This window comes from Micropterus salmoides, unplaced genomic scaffold, assembly GCF_014851395.1.
Source record: "Micropterus salmoides isolate LMB-PRFRI ecotype aquatic unplaced genomic scaffold, ASM1485139v1 Ms_hic_scaffold_19, whole genome shotgun sequence".
In the NCBI taxonomy this organism is placed as follows: Eukaryota; Metazoa; Chordata; class Actinopteri; order Centrarchiformes; family Centrarchidae; genus Micropterus; species Micropterus salmoides.
Window position 1 is genome coordinate 17,222,080 of NW_024041039.1, and position 26,636 is coordinate 17,248,715.

General features: G+C 40.8%; 1 protein-coding gene across 1 annotated transcript in view; it reads right to left on the reverse strand.

Moving 5' to 3' along the window:
• The window catches only part of mboat2a (membrane bound O-acyltransferase domain containing 2a), a 47,282-nt gene that overhangs the window by 8,385 nt on the left and 12,261 nt on the right, over nt 1-26,636 (reverse strand). The window contains exons 2-6 of the mRNA XM_038728998.1: nt 13,423-13,568; nt 8,562-8,639; nt 3,016-3,111; nt 1,896-1,951; nt 385-439 (exon numbers count right to left, since the gene is read on the reverse strand). Coding sequence (XP_038584926.1) covers nt 385-439; nt 1,896-1,951; nt 3,016-3,111; nt 8,562-8,639; nt 13,423-13,568 — 431 coding nt within the window. The remainder of the gene's footprint in view (nt 1-384; nt 440-1,895; nt 1,952-3,015; nt 3,112-8,561; nt 8,640-13,422; nt 13,569-26,636) is intronic.

The window sequence follows — 26,636 nt, forward strand, 5'->3', positions numbered from 1 at the left end:
ATCTACTCAGCAACCCTATGAACTGTTTTTTCCCCATTATTTCAGCACCTTCAGCTGCACTACTGTCTCAAATAGTAACTGTCAGGGAAGGAAATCTGAGGTGTTAATGCAAGATAGGTAGAGGGTAGGGCATTCAAACCGGCCACATGAAAGTAGTGAATGTGTGGTTTCCAGGATACAGAGTGCCTAACAACTGCTTGATAACACCAGAGAGAGCCTGCAAAGGGGGCAATGTGGTGAGTTCCTGTACAGAAGGCAATGGAGCCTTTATTAAAATCACAGAGTACATTAACTCTTTAATTTAACACAGTGTCAACATTTTGACTCAACTTGATTGAATGGGCCCATCACCTGAAGCAGTAAAAACATACCTGAGTCACATACCTGATAGCAAGGTATTTCTGAGTGGGAGTCAGCTGCACATCTCGCTTGGCCAAACCTACAGACAGATGCAAAGAGACACATGTCACATTTAAAACAATAGAAATGTATGTACATGGACAGCTGAAAATCATATTCTGAGAATCATTCACTCACACAAACACACGCACACACACAAAATGTGTTCTGATCAAGCTCGGACTCTCAAGGCGTGCAGGTATATCAAACCTAGCCGGTCGTCGGATGTACCTGCCATTTCAACACATGGGCCAGTAAGTGACTCATCATCTAACACAGGTTGTTCCACTGTTCTGGTTGTACTTTTGCGTTGGCCCCTTTCTGATAAATATTCCAGGAGGACAGTTTTCACCTTGGCTAGATATCCTCAAAGTAGTTACTGTTGTTTTTGAGAAGGTCTGTAAAAGTGTGCTTTATTTGGAGGGCTAAATGTCTGGGAATATTTGATTTTCAGTCCGCTCTTTGTTTATGAAGTCCTGCGGCTTTCATAACTCATTAGACTGAGCACTCGTGGCCAGATTTGGCATCATGGTGAACGTGTAGGAGCTGAGTGTACGGCTCATCGTGCAAGGCTATGTTTAGTTAGATTCTGCTGCTCCTTTAGCCACAATTAAACCTATGATCCCAATCAAATGACTGAATTATGAAGCAGCTTCACTGGTGCTTTAATAATAGCTGGATTACCAACGATAACTTAACTGTAGAAAAATATATCTAGTATGCGTAAGTATAAACAGCACACAGGTATCAGGGTGTGACAGTTCTCCAAGGTCATTAGACTCGGAGAATCTGTGACCTCAACAGAATTTAAAAAACTATGCTACTTTAAACTGCATCCACATGCATGTACGAGCAAACACACACATTGATAAACTAGACTGGCGATTGTGTTCATGCTAGAATATTCTGAGGGGACTACAAGCGGGAACTAAAAAGCTACGTGTGACTCATATTCCTCTTAATCGCAAAGCCCCTCGGACACTTGATCGCACTTGTTTATTTTAACCTTGGTGTCAATTCTCCATCTTTAATTATTGCTCATTAGCACATGTGGCGTTTCAGTAACTCACAGCAGAAATGTCAAACTTAATTTGTTTCAAAAAGCTGACTTCAGTATTAGCGTGGCACAGGACTACATTTACCGTACAGTGCTTCACATTGAGCTAATAAATGGTTAAAGCATTACCATACATGGTTTAAAAGGTATGCAGCCTAGTTCAAATTCAGCTTGTGTTTTAAGAGAGCCAGCAAGAGAGGGAGAATGTGCATACTTGGTCATTACATAACTGTGTTTGCCCTCTTTCTGGTTCACTAGTCCATTGTCAGAACTGACTACTGGCTTGGAAGCATGGCCATGTGATCTGTTTTTTAAACTCCAAAGAGAACTGAACCATTTTCACTTCTGTCACGTCTGCCACTTTTTTATTTCTGCACAGCGGATGCACACACACTGAAAACACACACACACTTTAGAGACGCTTTGATGCCCGCCTTACCATCGTGTATTTCAAACGCCAAGCTGGTAATCTTCTGTGTTATAACCATCATGGGCCTAATGAAGAGCATCAAACAGATAAAGGCCACGTTAATGTGTGTAGATTTCAAAACCGCTGCACTCAGTAGACTAAGAAAGCAGCACTACAGCAGAGAAAGATCAAACAAACCGGCTCATCACAATGTTTTGTTTGGCTTTTTAACAAGCTGACATTTACATTATTTTCATACATACATCACCTTTATAATAAATGCTTGTTTTTTTAGTTTAGAAGATGTTATTGTGTTAATCTGCTGGCCCATGTTTATTCAATCATTGTTGTTTCCTTTTACATGGGTAACTACTGGCCTTAGATGCCAATTCATCCAATAATAATAGAAACAGTATCAGCTGCAGTAGTATCTCCACAATGGGAAGTTTCCTCCGGGGTAACTGCAGACCTCTGAACTTCCTTTAGCTATTCTTTCTCTACTTCTTCCATATTATTTAGGCCCAATATGGCCCTGTGCTACTCAGCCCCCTTCCTCTTGACTTAATAAAGGCATTCTCTTTCAATAAGGATTGTAAATATCTGCTCTTGTGTGCCTTAGCCTGCATTTAGATATATAGTCAAAACATGCAACTAGCCTGAGATGTTCTGGTCTTTCAATAAAATAGCTTCAAAAGACTTAAGAAAATTAAAGATTACCAGGTGCTGTAAAAGTACATTTGCCTATAAGGCTCACACTGATGTTTTAGAAAAATGACACTGACATTTACAAGAAAATGTTGTTGAAACAGTGAAATCTCTGCCCTTGCAGAGGCAGTATGGGTTTGCATTAGGTTACTTAGCAACTGGCCACCCCCACCCCTGCTGAGAGTCCAGGCTGTCTGCTTCGATTGTCAGACAGTCTGGAGGAGCTGGAACCAACCACGAGGAACTTTAGTCGCTATCAACTGGGGACTTCTTTCGGTTTAGCTCAGACTGGTTGAGTCATATCCAATATTCCCCTGACTCTTACAGGTAACATCTCTTTTAAGTTTTATTTGTACTCCACTTGAGCATCCACAATTAAGACCAGTGTAGGTCTTCAGTTTTTACTGGAGAACCAGAAATACTCTAGAGAGCTCTGTGGTCTTACCCTGTAAAATCTGCAGAGTACATGCCATAATCAAACACGTAGACTCGTGTGATCTGACACAATATCAGATAGCCAAGCGTCACAATGAAGCAGTACCTGTGCGGAGAAAGGAAAGAAAAGAGAAATGAGGACATTAATACATAATAAACGCAGTGCAAACAGGTGAAACACATGTAAGAATAAGAAAATTTTGCATTGAAAGGCCAAAAACTAGTAGGGAAATCTTGATGAATATGTTCTAACATTAACTGTCAATCTAATTTCTTAATGCAAAGTTCGGAGGAGAGAAAATAAACTTAGTCCATCTTTTTGTTCTTATATCTATAGCAGAAAAGACTTTCTTCTTGTACAGTACGAAAGACAGCAGCCTCGGTAACAGGGCAGAGCTATGGAAAGGGGAGGGGGTCAAAAATTGGACAAAAAGGCAGGAGGAGGCTCCAATAATGTGTCACTGTCAATGGTTGAAGACAGAGGACAACGCAACCTTTCAACAGAAGACCAAACACAGAGCAGCACTAAAGCCTGTTGTACAAGACTGTTGCAGAGTCAGTCCAAGTCAAAGCTAGCTGGCTACCATTCCTCTGCTGCCAACAATAAGAGTATTGTGCTGCACTGAGAAGGAATACAACACTGATAGGACACAACGGGACCTCTTGATTCTGAGAGCCTACTGTATCTGCAGTCCAGGACACCATCTAAACTCTGGAGCCAAGAATTTCTAACCGCTCATGCTGCTGCGATATGAAATATCTTCAGACCTTTCAAGATCCATCTCAGCCTCTAAAAACTCGGACAAAGATTACACACTACTATTAATCACTAAACCCTTTAGAGAAGGCACAACCCACACTTGGTGTGCTTTTCAGTGTACACAATATTTCTCAGGATCTCGGGAGATCCGTCCTACAGCAACAGGGCTCATTGAAGTATACTGTGTGGACACATTCAGTAATATTAGGTAAAAGGTGTGTTTCACACTGAGTAATTTATTTTTGGAACAATGGTTGGTTTCAGGAAACCAACCACAAAAAATGGATATGACATTATGTGGTATGCTTCCTACTGGGCCACCCATTCATAAACTTTTCTATACTGGACAACATAAGTGGTATTCAGCTAACATTGTCCACTATTGGCTAGAACTCTAGAGGAATCTGGACCTGCAAGTAGGGCTGGGCAATATACCCATAATGATAATTATCGCAATATAATTTTCCACAATAACATAGCAAATGTTAAATATATTGTCACTAAATATTTGATTTAATTCATTTGGATCATGAACAAATTAGCACTTAATTTTTCTATTAAGATATTTATTTTGTTGAGAAAAGGGACTGAAAAAAGATTTGACTTAATTTTACTCCAGCATATTTAAAAAAGGAGATTTTGTCATGTTCTGACCATAAAGAACAGTTTAATAACACAAATAACCATCTGATTTCTTTAAAAAGCAATAACCAGCCTTTTAACTCGAAATATATAATAATTTGGCATTTATTGTGATAATTATCGATATCGAATGGTATGAAATTTTTTATTGTGATAAATTTTGGGCCATATCGCCCAGCCATACCTCCAAGCATGTACCAAGAGGGTAATACCATCACTGCCAGGAGTCCAAGGCGACGGACTCCGTATCTGTGCCTAAACGTGTATCCATAAATCATGTTTTGCACCTCATTCACAAAGGTCTCCCAATTTCGGTACTATTCTCTGCAGTACACTGAAAACCTACGAGGCAAAAATAGTGAATATATTAATTTATTTTCCCTGATCAGTGGTTTGTTATACACGGTAGAAAGAAACACCTGAACCAAAATCCTACTTATAGAGTAAGTTACAGTAAGTTGTCCTATTCCACTGTTTACAATGGGGCTTTACCTAATTTGACAATTTCATGAAGCAAGTGGCCATATCCTGTTGCAGACCACTCCAGCAACATCAAGATAAGGTGACCAGAGTTCCCAAATTGCTGTTTGATTTGTATTAAAAGTAAAGGAAAAGTAGAAAGTTTACTAGCTTTAACACAACGACTAAATATGCTCACTACTACAGACAACATGATAGAAAATGGACATTTTTGCACTGTAAGAAAGCTTTAGGTTTTTCTATTGACTCTGCTAACAATTTCAATCCTTAGCAACAACCCTGTTTCACCAAGATCAGCTTTCTCTACAGGCAGCACACAGCAGCAGTTATTATCAGTGAGGATTTGAGCTATACTGTATGTGCTGCAGCAGCTATATTTGCAGTGGGCCACCAGGGATTCTGTCTTCATCCTCATCTGATTTGTGTTTCTGTAATTCGCAGCTCAGAGGGGGGTGTTTCATTTCCACTCAAGGCATCGGATTGGAGTCTGGGACTAAAGTAGGGCTGGTCTCCCACTGTGGGACAGCGGTAGAAGGGTCAACGTGTAGACGAGGAGCCACAGGTATAGATACACAGTACACACTGTACATGGAGCAATGAAAATGAAAAAAAGACAGGCTATAAATAAATGTATGAACACTCCCAAGACTTTTCTCTAAGGTTGTGTACACATAGTAAACGGCCTGAGGCGCGCGTGCGTGTCCGCTTGCTCAAATGCATAAACAGATCCGGGAACAAACTTCTGTCTGTTCAGCATGCAACTACGAGGCAGTAATATGCACACTTATCACCGTCAGGTTCACAATCATGCTTTTTCACACCAAAATGAATACGAAATCCAATTGCAAGCTTATGTTACAGACAGAAGTTGTATCCATAACTCAAGCCCTCCTGAGGATTAGATGGCTGTAACTGGAGATGCGTGCAGGGTAATAGAGTAGTGTCATGAGTGGGCAGACCATCCCAGAGAACTAATGTTTAGTGCCCCTGCACTGGAAAGTGTCTGCTCCGATTTAGTGTTCTTGGGCTGCTAGGTTACGAGTCGGGCTGAGTAAACAGCTAGAGGGAGGACCCTCAGCTGTCAGTATTGCCCTTCCCCATCCTCTATGTCAAAACTTATCTTGGAGCCACTCAGTGACACATTACTCTCACAGCCTTCCCCATTGGTTACCCCATATCTCAGGATTTCACAATTCTCTGTTTCTCCCAGCTGTCAACCAGCAGGCAGTGCTGTTTTCCCAACTTGGGGCAAGTAGGTAAGCATCCAGAACATTCCCTTTCTGCTCACCACATTCAACAGGTGAACAGTCAAAGAGAGTGGGGGAGTGAGAGATCCAGATGCAAGAGTGAATAGTATGAAATATGACACCTCCCCATTGAACAAAGTGGTCAGTCAAGAGCCACACTACGCCGGGTTTACATTCACAGTCATTCCCACAGTCCAGAAAAAAAGTACTTTTAGCAGCTCCACAAAGCTGTCACACTGCAAACACTGTACAACCCCTACCCCCCTCCCCTCCCCTTGCCGGGTATCTGAATGGGAGAACAACAAATAGAGAACACAGGTCCCGACACAGTGCAACGGTCTTGAGAGCAGCGCACTGTTAAGAGTATGTTTGCAAACTCTGTCCGAGCATAACTGCAAACAAGTCTTATAGCCAAAGGTGTTAGTGGAGGTAAAAGCGTATATATTCATCATTATACTGATTTATTTTTATCTTGACTCAGCCGTTTTATCTTTAGCAGGTGTTACAGCGTGTTGTGTAATACTGCAAAAACATTATGAGGTGGGATAACTGATTGGGGCATGGAGATCAGAGTTTTACCAATGAACTACTTCTATGTCTGGTTTTATTGAGAGAGCAGAGCAAATTAGCTTCCTCTTTTTCTTTTAACATGAACATACAAATAAAATAAAGAGAGACAAACTAAGAACAACATAAAGGGGGGGCAAGAAACTAAAGTGGAAATATAACCATGAAAACAAAATGTAAAAACTGTAGTTGCTAAAATATTGTCATGCACATGATACAGCAGTATGTTAAATTAAGACCTGCACATTTTTTAAAAGGTACTGTGACTTTATACAAAGTAGCGGACTGTATAGAGAGAAGGAACCACAGTTAGTCCTCATTCTTGTATATACGAATATACATATACATAACAATGGCTTCACATATTTGAAAACCTTGACTATCTATGCAGCCCATTCAAGTGTAGTTCAAAGAGTAACAGCCATGGGTTGAACATTGAGAGGTTTCTCAATCTGCGTTCTTGTCTGCACTTGTGTTCTTGTGGACCTGTGAAACGTCATAAGTCGCAGCCAAAGTACTGTTCCAATTCAAAAGTCCGCATCTAGCCAAGTACATTTTGCTGCCAAAAAGCGGAAATGTCGGACGAGAAAACTCAGAACTGCAACTTATAATACTTGTGTGTACTATAAGTAACTATATAACTACTATATGTTCTTGTGTCACAAATAGTAGTTTTAAGAGTTTTTAATGAGGGAATACAGTTGTTTAAACTCCAAATATGTGGTTGATTTCTCAAGACAGAGCTGATTGAAAAAAATGATACGACGTTTTCGGAGATGTGAGGTCCCGCCCGCTAACGGTCCGGCCGTCATCAAGTTCGCTGCTGCTCCAATTGCTGAATGACTGACGGCGTGCTCCCGTTCCTGGAAGTTTATATTCCCAAGCTTTAAAGTACAGAAGTCCGAACTTGGCGAACTCGGTATTGAGAAACAGTGTCCTGCCTCTGTGGTTCTCCTCCTCTCTGCCCCTGAGCTGCGCCATCACCCTCGGGGGGCTGGGTGCATTTTTTTATCTCTGGAAGTAATGGAGGTGTGTTGGTTTGGCTTGGATGACAGCCAGCTTTCAGTTTTATAAGAGCTACAGTAAGAGGGAGTGGACGCTTATCTGCCCACTTACACGACAGACATAACCACCAGTCTAAAGGCACACTAATGCTGTTTGTAGAGGGTTACGCTTCCAAGAATAATGTCATATGACACTGCCAGCTGTTGAATTGCCATCTTCTAGTGTGGCTAAACATGTATTGTGTCTTACGCTACTGCCATTCTGTCGCTGGGTTTTCAGTCCTTTCTTTCTGAGGGCAGTTGCTGATGTGATTAATGTTTTGTTGGCGTCTATTTAGAGCGCTCTCCCCAGGGGGAAACATCTACTGTTTACACCTGCACTCATGACATTGAATTCTGGTAAAAAATAACATCAAAGACTGTCTGTCTCTCTGTGTGTGTGTGTGCGTGTGTGCGTGCGTGCATGCGTGCGTCTTGATGAGCCATGGTCACAGATGGAGGGCTGGGGGCATCATTATCATCATTGCCATCATCATGGTGACCCAGGCTTGTATGCCTCAAAAACACAGACAAATGAATGAAGACACAAACAGAAGGGTGCTCCTGTTTATCTAACATCTAATATCTGTAAATTCTGAACAAGATTTTGGTTTACTGGCTTTGACAAAATGTGTTTGTCATGCTTCCGCTTCCCCTTTCAGGTTCATTAATGTGGGGGAAATGAAGAGGCTTTTTACAATCCTATGCGATTCTGACACTTCTAGGAACCGTGAAGCCAAATAAACAAATCTGGTGGAAAACCGTTCAAGTTTTTTAATGAAATTTTGCATTTAATTTGTGCTCCACCTGCACTTACTTGTGCATGTGCTCCAAGCCAGCAAAGACCATCACACTGTAGGACAGACCGCTCTGCACCAGGAAATGGAGGGAGTACCTGTGGAGAGACAGACATTATGAATGATTAGGCACTTTTTTGAACTCAACTTTTGACATTTTCTTGCCATTGTTTCCTGGTTTGTTATTTACTGAAAAAAGTATTCTTTACCACTTCCGTACACTAGACTATATAAGACTTTATTTGCTTTTTGTATTACCTTCCACATCCTGCTTTGTCATCCCATACAGTAATAACGAAAAGGAAATAACAGCATTATGAAACTACGGTCACACCATAAGCTGTGTGAGGCCAGACCTTTGTAGCCAATAATGTGTAATCTACAGTCACAAGACAGGATAGTGACGGTCACCGTCACACTATGTTCTTAACGGATTCCCTTGACCTCTAGCTCCAAGACTCCTTATATTGGCACCATAATTGAGCATGAATGTGTATGTGTGTGTGTGTGTGTGTGTGTGTGTGTGTGTGTGTGTGTGTGTGTGTTGATCAGATTCGGATTTATATCCACTTCTCTCCCTTCACATCCACGCACAAACATAAAGTTCAACAGCAGCAGCAGCCACCAGATGGGTCTTTGAAGGGCACAGTCTGTGATGCTACCGACGTCAAGCCCTCCAGGAGAGGAGAGATGCCACAATGTGTTAGCAGTGACTCAACAAAGAGGGCAAGGGCATCGGGGGGTTGGCAGGGAACAAGGGAGCACAAGGTGGGTGGATTCAATGAACCGCCCAGCAAATAAAAGGGTTAAGAATGCAGTAATAATAACCTGATGAAGGGAGTGGAAAAACATAAATAAAGTTCTTAAGACATTGTTTCAACTATTGAACAATCTCAAAAATGTCTTCTCCAGTGACACTCAGAGTGGGAATACGTCCTAAAATAAACCAACACCCTGCAGCATCTGTGAGGCAGATCCTCTAGGGCTGCAGCCAGGTGCCCTCTAAGACAGAACAGCGGGAGTGTTTGTGCAATGGAAGCTAAAATTATTGTGTGTGTGTGTGTGTGTGTGTGTGTGTGTGTGTGTGTGTGTGTGTGTGTGTGTGTGTGTGAATAAAAAAAGGTGTGCAAATTTAAGTGTATGCATAGATGCATTCATGCATCATCCACGAGCATGCTGCTCTGGCAGACGCTGCTTGGGATCCTATAAACAATTAACATGTGCATGGCTCTAAGTTGCTGTGACTTTCCTCTGTTTGAGAAGTTTAATAAATAATTACACTCATCTTTTTTGAATCACAACTTTTGATTACATCATTATATGTTACGGTATTGTAAAATTAGTAGTTTTGGGGATAAGAACAATTTATACCTGTAATTAAACATAAAATACTTAGCTTGGAGCACTGAGCCCAGCACAATAAATACCATATACTACATTTGTAAAATGTGTCTGTTCATAGATATTTAAAGAAGCTTGTGCTCTATTAATTACTGTAGCAAATAAAAATTCTTTGGCAGGCTTTTACAGACAAACAGATAAAGAGGTTGTCATGACTTTGTCAAATGGTACAGGATGATACAGCTCAGTGACTATAGTACATTAACTTACTGTTTTGTGTCTGACTAATTCTATGTCTCAGTTCCTTATTTCTTATACACTTATTTCTGTTGTATTTTTAGGATGTGGTGATGATCTGGTAACATGTCCTGATTATTTAATTAAATCAGCCTTGCCGGCAATTGCGCCTGGTCACAGTACATCCACATAAGTGTTTGTTTTTGCCACTGACAGGGTTGTTATTGTAATTGTCTGACAACACTGAGGAAATGATCCCTACTAGGCCTGAACGATTAATCGTTTTCAAATCGAAATTGCGATTTGAAAGTACGCGATAAGCTAATCCTAAAGGCAGCGATTAAAATATAGGTTTATTATAGACATACAGCGCATCTGACCCGTTTTAAACAGTTATGCAGTTACAGATTCATTCTGTTGTCATCCTTGTGTGACAGACTTGCTAACCAATCACAAGCCCATGCAGCTCCTGTTACGGTCCTGCTCACTAATCAGAGCGGGCACAGGGTGTGTACATTTTACAACAACAAACGAAACCGGAGGATAACGTCGGATCATGGTGTCAGGCGAATTGACACAGGCGGCGGCTGTGCCGCGGTTTTGTCCGGCGTCAACTCACACTGAAGTGTTTCAGCAGCAGAGCATTTAGCCCTAAGTTGTTTACCCTTACACTGTTGTTAATTTTTCATTTTGTGTGCTTCAAGTATGGATAGTATGGATAACAGCAGGCTACATATCCCACATGGGGCATTTCAGAACAAGAGCGTTTTGCCTGCTTTATTTAGAAAAATTTACCGAATTCTCTATGCCGTTCTGTGTCTGACTTCCTGCCCGGTTCATCTGCTCTGTGATGCTTGACGCTGCTTCCATCAAAAATAGACTGGCAGTAAATATTGAACTTTCGCTGAACTTTTTTTGTTTTTGTTTTTTTAAATCGCAATATCTGGCAGAAAAATCGCATTTAGATTTCTTCCCAAAATCATTCAGCCATAATCCCTACAGAGATAGACCTTTTTTAAAGAGTTAGATCCTTTTTGTTCAACCAGAAACAATCGCTATATCGCTCTCTTCAAGCCACCAGACTCCCTTGACAAAAAACTTTTACCTTTGCAGAACCAGGGAGTTGTTGATCTACAGCTGTCAATGTAGTTTCTGATTCAGGAATGAATTATACTACATCACCTAGCCACAACAAATAATCCGACCCAACCGCAACTCAGTGTCAGTTGACCGTGTACAAAAACCGTCTGTCGGGGAGGTGACGAAGTAAAACCCTATCATCTATCTATAACCTGATGACAAGGTAACGTTTCACCTGGTTAGCATTTCCCCAGTAGCTGGATGTCTGGCTAATGTTTCTTATGTTTGCTCTCACACACACGCACACACACACACACACACACACACACACGGACTTTGAGAGGCACTCCGCCAGAGGTACAGTGGGTTGTCCATTACAGGGCAATAGCTTTCTAATTGGATATCAGTTACTCCCCTATCGACCCATTTGCTTTGGCAAGGGGAAGAGAATGAGGACGGGGTGAGGGAGAGTGAAGGGGGGAAGCGATGAGAGGAGGGAAGTAGGATGATGGCAGACAGGTAGCAAACAAGGAGATGGGTATAAGGACAATGACAGGAGAACAAAAGCAGAATAAGAAACTGCAAATTGAGTGACTGATAATTTAAAAGTAACATGAGACAAAGACAATGATGAAACGCTATTAATCAAAACAACAATACAAATGATACAGCAATTAACTAGAATTGAAATTGTTAATGTCAGGTTTCTGTCAATGTCAAGCAGATGACAAACATTTTTGGCAACTGATTACTGAAATTGGTTAATTGTTTCAGTCACTTTTTTCAAGCAGACATGCCAAACATTGTCAACATGCCAACATCTTTTCTTTCTCTCATGTGAGAGTTAAATGAACTGCTGTTTGAACAAAACAAGACATCTGTAGACGTCGCCTTGCGCTTTTGGATCTAGTAAGGAGCATTCTTCACTATTTTTGACATTTTATAGGTCAAACAATGGATGTATCTGACTTCAACTGAGTGCAAATATAGCAAACAGTTTAATTTCCTACTCAGCCTCTTTGGATTTAGTCTTTCTTTCTAGGGATATACATCAGTGACCTTTATACAGTGCAGTCAAAAGACCCTCAGGAATGTGATGCCCCCTTCTGCTCAAACAAAATTACTTTTAACTTCTCTGAAAGGGTATACCTACATGTAAAAAAACAAAAACAAAGCTGAAACAAGGTTGAAACCAAAGATAATTTTCACGGTCAATTAATTAGATAATTTAGATTTTTGACTGTTTTGTATTTTAAAAAATCCAAAAAAATTAAAACGCCCATTATGTTTTTATCTGACAAACACCTGAAAAATCAAAAGACATGCCAAATATTTGGCACTGTTGTTTCATACTATTACAATTTAAAAGATTAAGATTAAAAGAAGTAGACAGAACCACCGTGACGTCACCCATTGGTTTGTGGACTAGTGTTTTGAAGCCTCAGGTCTGACATTTGGCCGTTGCCGTCTTGGCTTTTGGAACCAGAAGTGACCGTACTTGGATGAGAGGTTGGAGCTGGGGAGGGATACACGTTGCTATGCCTGTCATGTCGCTGTGGTAACGACTTGTCAATCACAACGTAGCCATGCCCACGCTGCTTTATTGTCTATTTTCTTCTAATTGAGAACATAATTTACAAAATGAACAGCAAGCTGTATTGAAAAAGACTTTAAATCAGCGACTGAGACCATAAACTCCTTAAGGGAAGTGTTTAACAATGTAAAAAAAAAATCAAGTGGGAAGTAGGGTTATTTTATCATAGACTTATATACAATCGGACTTCTTTTTACAACCAGTGGATCCGCCCCTGCTGGCCAGAAATTATGCAGCTTTAAGGCATTTTTGCTTTACCTTTCAGACCCGGAGGTTCCTGCTTGTTACATTCTCTGGGATTAATAGAGAGGCATTCTGGGAAATTAGGAAATCCCTAAGTGAAACAGAAGGGTGCACTTCACAACTTCATTTCCTTTCATTACACAACATTTCACATACCAATACCGGAACCACGACATTAACAATATCCTTTCAAACTATCCAGCAATTTACAGTATTGTAATCACAATAGCATGAAATTTGGACATGGTCACAGTCTCCAGGAAAAAAATATCTCACAAATATAATACTGTTGGAAGAAATTCTGAGGAAGGAAGGAAGGAAGGTAGGTAAGAGCAGGAGTATAAAATAACAGTGATGACAGCGTGACAAATAGAGCAGTGACTCACCAGCCAAAGCAGAAGAGAGCCAAGTAGAAACCCAGCAGAGTGGCCACCACATGTCTTATGAAAGGACTGGTCTTACTGGGGTGGAGGTAGAGCCGAAACCACACAGCCATCAGCAGGGCAAACAGCTGACATGCCACAAAGTTAACCTGCACAGAGGGACACACAAAAACAATTACAAATCCAAAAAGACTGATAGCTAGAGATGGGCCTGTGTCAGGTTCTGGGATTAGAGTGATATTAGGGCAGATAAATAAATAGTGGGAAATAACGAGAGAGGGGGAAGCACAAAGTTGACCTCTAAAGAAGGATGAACCTACGGTACATATGGTGTACTGTGTAAAAAGTAGAAATACAAAGGATGTGAACACACTGGTCACCCACTGTGAATGCAAGCAAACAAGGTCAAATCCCAGATGTCAGCTGCATGAAAGCAGCATAAAACATCTTTAACACTACATGTTTCCTTAATGGTTCCCCAAGGTGATCACTGAGAACTACATTGCTTATACAAATACAAATGGCTGCCACACAAATATAAATTGTGTCGTCACCTTAGAGGTTGAAAATTCAACCCCAACAGAAAGTAAAGCATACAGTGAATATCCAGAGAGATATCCAGAGGGCTAACCACTGTACATCAGTGCTTACACAAGAACTTAGTAACTAGCTAGTGGCTAACTAGCAAGCTAACATCTTTGACAGTAACTAAACTAATAGATATTTTGTATTTTGAGACTTACATGTACCTTCTGACTTCTTCTGTCACCACAGATTTTTATGGTTGTCACTAACATGTAAAGGATTTCTAGTAAATGGGCTAGAAGAAAGTGCACACAATGCAGGTGTGGTTCACTATGCACTATTGTTTTCTCTCTCCCAGTAGACTACAGATATCAGCATTTTCTATTAACACATGTATTATTGTAGGGCTGGGCAATAAAGCAATAAGGATAATTATCACAATATCATTTTCCTCAAAAACAATATAATAAATGTTCAGTGTTATTTATTGACTGAAAAAAAGATTTTACTTAATTTTACATTTGCTTCAACTTTCACTCAGGAGCAAACATTAGTCTTTGAACTTGAAAACGATTTAGCATGATATTTATCGATATCAAATGATATGAAATCTTTTATCGTGACAACATTGATGGCCATATCACCCAGCTCTTTATTATTATGTTATATTTGTATGTAAATACCTTTTGTCTGACAGGTCAGAGCAAAGCTGGGCTAGAGTGGGTGTTGGAAGCCTTATTTCATCTCCTAATGTCTCCAAATGGCACAGCAAAGAGGCTTTACTCCAGACAATAGTGAGATTGACTGGATCCATCGAGGGGAGGACAATGGAAACCTCTCCGTTTGATTACCAAAACTTTAACTCTGGTCATCCTCAATCATATGGTATAAGATAGAAAGCAGGGTCATATATATTATGTCCTATTGATCTGACTGGTTCAGGTTGATCCTGAAAATGTGTTTATTTTAAGACTTTTTTTGACTGAACCATCACAAACATGGCCTACCTCTCTGTTGACAGTCTTATTCAATTATCCCTCACTGACAGCATTACTGTAGGTGATACATAGTGTTGTGCTTGTGTATGTGTCCGCAGATGTCCTTTCAGCCCATAAACAGTGGTGACTCAGGGATGATGTTTGTTGTGTCTTGCTATTACGAATCTATGGGTCCAGTGTGTATGGACTATTAATCATTCTTATCAGACTACACACTTGTACACACATTTACCTAAGCACAAAGTAAAAGCAGCTTTTATTTCTGAATGTCCTGTCTGCCTTCTGTCTCCCTTTGCAAATGCATATCCACACACAGACTTAACATACAAGGTCAATATGAGTAATTGCAATGCAAGAGCTGTTATCCCAGCACAATGACATTACCTCACATGCGTGGTCATACATGGTCAGTGACTGTGCACATCTTTTTACAACCCTGTCTAAAATATAGAATAGTAAAAGGTTGAAGTGGGACAAAGAGAAGCAGACGCAGGAAATGCTTAGCAGACACAACACTAACTGAAACTAGAATTACCGCCCCACGGTTGTATGCCTCCACCAACCAGTCAAGTTGCAGTTTTCATCCATGTCTGTTCAGACTCGTATAATACATGTAGTGAATATGTGGAAGGACATAAATAAAAGGTATACATTTTTGAACTGATTAATGAAGGATTATAATAGATGTATTGGCTAAACAGGTACACATGTACTTTATTACAATATATAGATGGATTGTTAGAGTAGAGTAGTTACATAAAGGTTTATGTGAAGGTTTGTTTTCTCCTGGCATCTTTAATTTATGCATTTATGCGGCCACTTTATGCATGTCTGAAGGCACAATGGCCCGTCCATGTATATAGGTCATGTTAACAGATCCGTCTGGCCGGTAAGCAGTGAAAGGCTACAGCCACCATGAGCACCATCCATTATCTATGGATTCTGCATGATTAATGAGAGAGAGAAGGAGGGGGACAGATATAGCCTCATGTATGTAGGTCTGTTAGTCTGCACAACTAACAGCGGCAAATCATCTGCACCATTAGACTCTGTGTCATAAGACAGTGAATATTGGGGATTTTCTTTTGTTCAGTGAAGGAATACATACATACAGACACAAATCACAGGAGCGTAAGGCCCCATCCACACTACTCCGTTTAAGTTTACAAAAGGAGAATTGAAACGAATACGATCTCCGTCCACACCAGCGTTTTAGAGTTGATCTCAGTCTACATTAAAACGACACAGCTATTGGCTGTTCAGGTACACTGGGCATGCGTGTGCCAGTGTAAACAGGAAGCAGATGGTCTATTCTGTAGAAGATTTGGAGAAAGAATAAATAAATACTGACCGGGTTTTTGACTTGGTATTGTTATTAAAATATTCTGTACTGTGCAAATAACACTTATCTGCCTAGACTTCTACTGTGCATGTCGCCGTTTACTTTACGACGACTCCCAGTCTGTTTTCTGCCGCCACACTCCCATGTTACATTCAGTAACAGTCCCAGCTCGTTATTGGTGCATGCATGCTGTATTTATTTATTCTTTCACCAAATCTTCTGTAACTAGGAAGAGACCATCTGCTTCATGTTTACACTGGCACACGCATGCCCAGCGTACCTGAATGTTTTCAGTCGTTATGATGTAAACGGAGATCAACTCCAAAACGCAGCTAAAACGCTGGTGTGGACGAAGATCGTATTCATTTTAATTCTCCGTTTGTAAACTAAAACGGAATAGTGTGGATGGGGCCTCAGTACCAGCTGGCCTCTTTTGTTATGGTTGGTACTGTTCAAGGGAAAAACCCAACTGGGACTATAGACAAGTTTAATTAACAGATAATCCAGCAGGAGAACCCAAAAACACAAGGCTGTGAGCAGGTCCTGGTGCTCCTGTCTGAGCTACACCGAAAAGCAAACAAAATCTAAGTAATCAAAGTCATTACACCGGTCGTTGCTTTTCTATCAAGGTGTGTCAGATTAGCTGCAGATAGTGTTTCTATGGTATCTAAAAAGCAAACTACCATTGTAGATCAAAGGCAAACACCCCAAACCACCCATGAGCCAACACATGTTTATTCAGAGTGGCAGCTCCATCATTCAACTATGAATAATACAGTAAGTAGGCCTAGCTTGAATCTAAATAGATTTTCTCCTCATGTGAATAACTGTTTTGTGCTGATTCAGTTTGGGCAATTTCTAGTGTTGCAAATCAGGCAAAATTAGACCCAGGTTCAACTGCAAATCGCCCCCTCCTCCTTTAAATCTAAAGTGCTAAAAATAAAATATGATGCCCTGGTAATGACAACGAGTCACATCAAATAGACCTCCTCCAGCTACTCCTTCTCATGCAAGCCTCTTTTTCAAACAGTGTTCACCCAATCCACCGCTTTGGATGTCATTTCACGCTTTGATTACTTCAAGCTGCTCTCTTAAAGAAGAGGCCATTGCTAGCTGGTTGAATGAAAAGCTCACTTGCCAGCCTGTGCGCCTGCACACAGAAAGAGCGACTGGCTCATTTGCAAACCAGCAAACATCCCACACTTCTTAAAGCAGTGGCAAATAGTAAGAAGGTTCCAGCATGTATTAAGGTAGTTTTCCTGAGCATAATTGTGTGCATGCTTCCACAGCAAAAACAACAAACCAAAGACAAATTCATCTTATATAGAATATTGTTAAAAGAAATAGAGCTATTTTATTACAACTTCTGTTCAACGGAGCGTTCCCTTACAAATTACTTTAAAAGTGGAAAAGTGGAACTACATCTTCTGTCTTTGCAACAGCTTGAGAGCAAGAAAGTGTGAAATCAGCTCCACCCTAGATATCAAGGCATGTCTTTGTAAGGAAGGAATTTCATGTGGGAGACCGGAAGGGCGTGACAGAGGAACTGTATTGTTTAAGTCGAGCTGTGGGTTACTACTTGAAAAGCTGACTGTGTGGCAAAAGCTCTGACTGAGCAATTTATTAAGTGCGAATGATCTATTAAGCCTTTTATGTAATATGAAGAATAAGACTGCAGTAGTTGACTTTTTACACCAGCAACATTTTGATTATGACACATAAATAATTACTATATAGAGTAAAACAGAACGTGGAACTACATGATAAGAGCGGGAGGCTTCGTGGAAAAGCTGTAGAGCAGCCCTCCATTGTACAGCTTGGAACTCTCACCCTTTAAGACTTAATTCTGAACACCAATTTACTTCAACTACTGTTGTCAAAAAAAAACAAAAACAAACTTGAACTAATGATCTTGAAGCAGATCTTCTGTTTGCCGAAAACCACTTACGTCAGTCTGAAAAACAACACATGACAAAAGAGGACTGCTTTCCATGCATGACGAGAAAACAGCAACTGAAGTAAATATTTATGTTGACAGGGCATACTGAACAATATTTAAACATTGCTTTAAAATGCTACCTTACAAAAATAAACCTCTCAATATTCAAGTAGCCAATCTGTGTTCGAAGATAAGATAAGCCTGCTTTTCAAAGAGGCTTCTTTGGCGGTGATGAGATGTATGGAAATCTCTCTGGCAGACTGTGAAAAGACCCACTGTTGTCTCCTTGTGCAGGCTTGTAATTGGACCTGTTGAACTGGTTGGCTTGTTGATTAGAGATCTCAGGCACCCTGAAACACACTCACTGACACGCTGTCAGATGATTGATGATGGAGGGAAACCTCCATCCATGCCTTTAAAAGGCAGTACTTGTCAGAGTCGTTATTTTGATCTGTGTAAAAACACAGGATTACATGCATTAACACACAAACACACAATGCGCACACAAGGAAATCATGAAGAGCGACTGCTTGCTAACCAGCCATTTTAGTTACAATTCTCACCTCATTCGCAATGTGTTTGTGCATTAATACCTCTGAGGTACTCACAACAACCACATGTTCCCTTTTAAAACTAAATTCACACCTTGCAGTATCTCAGTCACTTCAGCTCAGCAGAAAGCTGGAGAAATAAATGCATCATAGTGTACAGCAACAAATGCCAAAGTCACACTTCAGTGTTTTAGAATGGAGCTGGAAATGAATGCCAGCAGTTGAGAAATCAACTATCAAACTGTTTTTGGAACAGGTGTTTTGCCTGAGCAGCCGTTATATAATGAAACCACATGCCAGTTGACTTGCTACATTTCACTCACAGATGTGATTTTACACTGTGAATGTGACACACCACAGCGATGATTTTGATCCCGCATAAAAAGATTTGCCTTCCACATAAATTAAATAAATTGTGGGATATGCAGCAACCGCTGTTGCCTCCTGGGTGCATGCTGCACTTCACAGCAAAGTTATGGCAACACGATGAAACTGTTGGATAATGCACTGCGTGACAAAAACAGTAAGATCTGAAAGTCTCTTGGAGAAAATATAATTCTTGATAGACACAGGATTTGTTAAAAGACAAAGCTAAATGTGTTTTCCCTCAGCTTGCTGCCAGTGTTGGAATAATAGTTTACTGAATAAACGTTTTGTAATAGACAAGCTCCTGTGCCAGGGTGTGTTGTTTTTTTCATTCATAATAAATGGACTCCTTCTTCCATCATTTATTCATTCTGTAGCCAACTTTACCCTGGGGTACAAGACTCTTATTGTTTCAGAATGTAAGGCAGGATATCTGTGCTGCAGAACAGTTTGTAACAGATTCAAAGGAAGCCACAGAAAAACCAAAAGCCACTATTTTGGATAACTGCACTGCAGCAAACCTACTGAAATATGTTCCTGGGGGAAAAAAGGACTAAATAGAGTGGGAAAAGGACTAATTAGGGAATGGATGAGAGGCACAAAAAAACTGAATGAAATTTAGATGTGACTCTGGTTCAGACCATAAAAATAGGGCTTATAAACAAAAGATGGACAGTTAGGATTTTGGTAACCTGCCACTCCCACTTCTAACAAACTCTTTCAAAGTTCCTCTCGTCTGTGTTAACAAACCCCACTAGCACAATATTTGCTTCAAAAGCTCAAATAAATGCCTCCAAACTGGCTTGGCAGCAACAACTCTTTCCTCCCTTCGTCTAAAAGGCGGCACACCGATCGCATTTCATTACAGCATGCATGGATCAGAGAGACACATGGAGGAGACAGACAGCATGATGATGGGTTATGATGGGTGGCAGGCGCCAGTGAGTGATTAGCGCTTGAAGGCAATAAGCTATCAGGCAGTTCCTCCTGGCAGCTGTGGTGCGGGGCTCAGCTCAGCTCGGTTTTAAGAAGCTACATTATAGACTGGCTGAGAGAAAGAAGCAGAAGGGGAAGGGAGGAAGTCATTGTGGATGCAGTGGAAGAAAGAGATAAGCCAGCTTCCTGTAGCTCATTGTTGAGTGAAACACAGTGTGCATGTCTCTCTGTATGTGTACATGTGAGAGAGAGTCCAGTTCACATCATTCATATACCCCTTTGCCTCATTATCATTTATATTCTGTCTATATTTTTAAAGTCCTCCTCCCATAATTTTCCTCTATTACTGTTTGTCCTGAATTAGCATATATATATATATATATATATATATATATATGACATTTCTCTCCTTCTGCCCCTGCTTTTTTTTTTTAAATCTAACTTATCAGCTGGAGATGTAACATTGGATAGGAGCTGCAGCCAGGCAGCGAGGCTGTGAAGAGAAAGGAAGGAGTGATGGCGCAGGAGGGAACAGACAGATGGCGAGTCATTTGCCCTCCGGATACAGCTTTTCCTCTTTCCTTTTTCCTATAAAACAAGACCTAGAATACAACCACGCTAGCGGCTCTGTGAGGCTGTATTTAGTTACACGTGTGCTTTGAACAAATGGTGGGTTTCATTTGACATGGAAAGTCAGAATTTCCGAGTTCCAAGTCGGAAATTTCATCAGGAACACCCCCTTAATTCAGATTTCCGACTCGGAAAGTTAGGAGAACCTCACCTACCCCGACCTCAAAATCCAAGATGGCTGCTCCCGGAATCAACAGTAATGAAAGCTGTAGTAAAACATTATTTATTATACTTGTCTTATTTGGGTCTTATTAAATATAGTCCTGTCCAACGTATATCGGTAGATATGTTGCTACAGAGTTTGTAGATATGTTGCTACAACATTTGCTAATTAGCACTAAACACGGCACCACAAAATTTAGGGGTACCCAAACAGTATATTCTAACCTTCTGTCATTTCCCATACACATTGATAGTTACTGTATGCAAGTGATTGTAAACAGGAACACCTATAAGTAAATGTTTGTCTTTATTGGAATCACAGCACAAACAAAAAATGGCTAAAACTTCATTATGGTAACAAAAGTTAAAAAGTGCTGATGTTGAAAGTGCTTGACAAACTGAAAATTCAAACAAACTCAAAAGTGCGTGCTGCTCTCAGATATTTATAGAATAGCTCCAAAGAAGTGCTCTGGAGCCGGATTTACTAGTGGCCAAACAAGCAGCTGTAAAACGGTGGACACTTTCTTTTGATCATCTCTTTGTCTTTTTGGTCGTACTCCGGAAGTTAAGGGATTACTAATTTCACCCTGAGGGACATGGAATCTCTGTAGTAAATTTAGTAGTAAACCCAAAACTACATTAAGTCATAGCTGTTAGTAGAGAGTTGCGATATTTCAGTCTGGACCACAGTGGAGGTACGACTGACCAACAGAACAACACTGCTATCCATAGAGCCATACCTTAAGTATGGCAAAAATTTAACAAACCTTAGGTGGCATGAATAAAAAGAGTATTAAAGTTCTGCGGGTATGCAGGGCTCCTGTGTAAATCTATGTAAGGTCTGTAAATAAAAAATGTTGATCCAATAGTCTAAAAAGGGTCATCACTTCTTAGGAACAGATTCGAACAACAGTGATGAACTGAAAGCTCCCATCCTAATTTGTTTTGTTATCCTTGACGTGTATGCGCGACTGCACGGCAGGTCTGCAGGAGTTCAAGTTGAGAAGCCAGACAATATGTTGTTCAAGCTGGCTGCGAGCCAAACAACTGAAGAAAGATCAGAGAACAAGGGAGACGGGCGTTCTTTTGACAGCTGTCAGTATTGCCATTGTTGTGTCACAGTCAAAGATACAAATAACATTGTTGTCCGTTGTAAACTTTGTGCAACCAGCAAAAGGATTTAAAGCTCTAATTTATTGAAGCATCTGCTAAAGCAGCACAGCCATGCCACACTTGTAGAAAGGGGGGCATTGAAAGTAATATAGTAACTTAACCAGTAAAGTAAGAAGGTACTTTTAATACCAAGTAAAATACCCCCGCCCCACACACACACACACACACACACACTGTGGTAATATTCATAGTACTCCGCTCTCCCCTCCCCAGTGCACAGTCCATGTGTAGCACCCAGAGACTAAAATAGTTCCTTCTGCAAAGAGCAGTGTCTGCCTCCTAATCAGAGCCTTACTCATAGCGACTAGTGGGTTCTTGTCAATGCATGTGCGCCTGCATCTGTTTGTGTGTCTACACAAAGTGGGAGATAAATTTAGACAGTCATTAGCATAAAACCCTTTTTTCCCCATGTCATTAAGTCACTACCCACAGCCACCCCCACCCCCCGAGTCCTCCCCCTCGTGCCGCCTATGTGACGATCCTGCCTCGTTCTGCACAGTCTCATTTCATTTCAATCAGCTGTCGTCCACAATGACTCATGCGGATTCCCGGAGCTGCTGCTTGAGTGGAAGAACAGATTCAAAACCTTGAAGTTAAACTCAACTACTGTCACAGTTTGTTTTCTACACAAAAAGTGGCTGTGGAGCATATATGGTATACTACACATTTACTCTCCTGACCCTTCTTAGAGTATGCTAGCGCATATGCAAACACCCTGTTGTCAGCAGTTTTCACGTTAAGTGAGCACTGGACAGAGTGTTCAATAGGGCTGAACGATTTTGGAAAATAATCTAACTGCGATTTTTTTTTAAACCAATACTGCGATTGCAATTTAACATGCAATTCATCTTTAAGCTTTTTACCTTCTGTATTATTCAAAACAGACAAGCAGTAAATCAAGTGTATAGTATGACCAACACAATATTAGATAGATTAAACGTACACGGTTCTTTCTTGTAGGTCAGGCCTGTGTTATGATGAAATTAGGTGGTACATGAATTGTGAATGAATGGTGGAGAAGTAGTATTAATCTTTTATAATATGTGAAAGATAATTTGAGTCAAGTCATGGCATTAAATAATATGATTTAATATCATCAGGTCGGCCTACCAACAGACCACAAAAAAAGTTTCCCACAGTGTGTTATACAGTAAGCGCGCAATACAAAACCCACAGTTCAACCACCAATTAACGAGTTCTTATCTCAGTTCAAATCTCCTAGGAGTCCATCTTTCAATATCCTAGGAAGCAAACAAAAAAATACTCAGTTTAAGGTTCAATTCAAAAGTTGGCCAATGAAAATAAAACCAAGTGACGCCTCTCTTGTTTAATAGACAAGCTCAGTAATTCTCTGGAGTTGCTACTCTGACACTGGTAAGCAGCGCACTGGCGGTAACCAGGCTGTAACTCAGGACAGACTGGGCCTCTTTCGGACTAGTGAGTTTGGTTTGAAACGCCGTTTCACAGATATTTCCTGAGCTGACTGATGGCTGTGTGTGTGACACAGGCGCTGATTGCCACAATGCGCTTACCTTACTACACGTGTCTTCACCCACCACCAAGTTACCCGCGGGTGGCGGGTGCTACTTTCATTCCCTGTGTGACACTAAAGTTTTTGTAGTGTCAGCTTCTGTCAAGCTTAAGGCCATTGTACAACAACAAGTCAAGGTACAGCGTAATGTGCAAATCTCTGCTTCGTCTGCAGACTGCTTTACTCTTGTGGTCATGTGACCAGAGTCTAATTCCTTTGCGATTAGGAAATCACATTGCGATGATATCGCAAATGCAATTAATCGTTCAGCCCTAGAATTCAAGTAGAAATCCAGCAGAGGATTAAAAACAGTTGATGACAAGAGTGTTAGCAAATGTGGATGAAAGAATCAGAGTCAGAAATGGGCTGCAGAAGGTAGGGAAAGTGCAGATTATTATACAAGGTCAAACTATTACTTGCATGGTTTATGGCGCAATAAATGTCTCCATCAATCAAAAACGTGGAGAGAAGAACCTAGTGAGAAAAGCCAACCGCAGAATGTACATAATGGTGCTCCAAACTCTGCCATTCAACCCTATCCTTGGCTGGGGAGAAATGAGAGCAGTGTCTGCCAGTGTGCTCCCACATGCAAACAAACACATGTGCATGCACACTATCTGCAGCCAGACAAAGACACAGGCAATGTCATGACCACTGTAGTCTTGGCCAATAAATGTGGCACAATTGGTCATGGCACCTAGAAACAAACCGACGTGTGTGTGTGTGTGTGTGTGTGTGTGTGTGTGTGTGTGTGTGTGTGTGTGTGTGTGTGTGTGTGTGTGTGTGGTGCGGTGCCCCCTCTACCCACTCACAAACACACAGAAATCAAACAAGGAAAAGTTGGATCCTCTGACAAGTTCTTCACCTCAAGTCATGTCACAAACCTGTCTGCTGAATAAAACTAGAAGATAGCAGAAAAAAGGCTTTAAATATGATAATGTTTACTTAAATGTTCACTTAAAATCAAATGTCGGCTACAATCACAAAAGCTAAACACGCATCACGAGAAACATGACACACAGATAGGAGCAGCAGCAAAGGAAGCATGCACTGATGAAAAAACATACACGCAGAGCGATAAAGTATGCAGTGTGATGCTCTCCTCTCTGAGCTGATCCACAGATCCTAGTCCAGCTCTACGGTCAGGCTGGCTATTAATAGCCAAACAATCAGCTATTCCCCACTAGGCAGCCAGCAGCACTGGGCCAGAACCACACACAATGCACAAGCATGTGTGCGCGTGTGTTTGTAGAGCCTTTCTTGTAACACATGAATCCGACCCAAGCAAAGATTACAGGGCTGCTTTTGGTCAAAATTTCATCTGAGCAATCGTCCTGGTGCCCACTGGGAGAGTATATAATAGAAATAGTGTCACCACAGCGGGATACACTTCCACCGTGATGAATGACCTTGGCTTGATGTACTCAGGCTTATGTACATACAGTGCGTTACCATGCCAGCACAAAAATGAACGCAGAGCACCAGAAGTAAAGAAGGGAGGAAAGCCAAAACCTTGTATCCATAATTAGGCAGCAATCTCTATAGGAAACTTCTTGTGTGGGCCTTGCACACTTGGTGTGCCAACCATTGTCTGTGTACCCTTGAGTACAGACATGTCTCTCTAGGTTCCCTCTTTCTTTCATCTTCCTCTGCTATACTCAAAGAGCTTTGTTTGACACCACTTACCCCTTTTGACAGGTGCAACTCCTAGCAAACAACGGCCAGCCATATCATTTATACAAGAGGTTTACTGGCATCATTACAGAGAGACCGAGATAGAGAGAGTGACTCGGACATATTTTAAAGAATTAATCTGCAGTATGTTCCACAACGGCCACAGCAGATAAACTAATAAATTGATGAAATTACTGCTGACTGATGTCATCTATTAGATATATTCATGCTGCCTGTGGATGCATGTCTCTGCCACGTGGGTGAGTAATGTGAATGGATAAAAATACAAGCAGGGAGCACTGTCTGACAACTCTTGACAAACAACTGCCAGCCGTGCAGCCACTTGATTTATATGATGACTTACTTGCACACAGAGACACAGGGAGAGTGATGCTAAGCTTTCTGAATAGAAATTGTGGACAATTTTGGAGCAAACCCAGACTTGCCTGAGGATATGACTGCTGTTTTCTTGAGTTTCAAGAACATTAGCGAAAATGAATGATGACACACTCCAGCAGTCTAAGCAAGTGTAAATGAGGGACAAAAATATCCATTCATCCAGGTCTACTGTATGCTGGACTGTGCCCAGCTAGCTCAGTACACTGTATGTTAGCCATCAGTAGACAAGTTCAGCATGTAACAAATATGCAGAAAACCAAAAGAAATCTCTTAAAGAAACAATCCTTTTTTTTACTGTTATTAATCAGTAATATTTAACAAATCCAAAATTTCTACTGCTGCATTTCTCTGCAAGGAACAGACCTGAAAATATTTTATCAAGGTGATGACTGTAAACGTAAGTGGAAAATTGTCATGTTTCTTTCTAGTTGAGAGGTGACACCAATAAACCAAAAAAATATCACAAATGGACCCAGGAATGCAAGATACTTTGTGAGTAACCATTTTTAAAAAGACCTTCTTATGGTATGTAGTGGATGTGGTGTGATAGGCTATAAGTCATTGTGAGTTTGACCAAGGGCAAACTCACACGGCTGCCGCCTGATCGGGCTTAGCCAGCCAGGACTTCACTAGTAACATGTGAGACAGCCTCTAACCAAACTTTAATCACCACCCCCGTGCTGTTTGAACAGGGGGCCACAGCTGTAGTCCCTCAACATGGAACATATTAAGATAAAGGTTCAGAGAGGTTGTGTTGCTATGCATGGTCAGTCTTGCTTCAATAAATGGCCTCTGAAACTGTTCAGCCTCAAATAATGTAGTACAACCTAGTGTAAGCATTGTCTAAAACCAAAGGTGATCCTCTGTTCTTTTATTAAAACAGGTGATTATGCGCAGATTAAGGTGAACTTAAGGTGCTGTGAAAAATACGCTCTTAAAAGTGGTGGGAACACTGGAGAACCACATGGTCTATAAGGGATTGGTGGAAGAA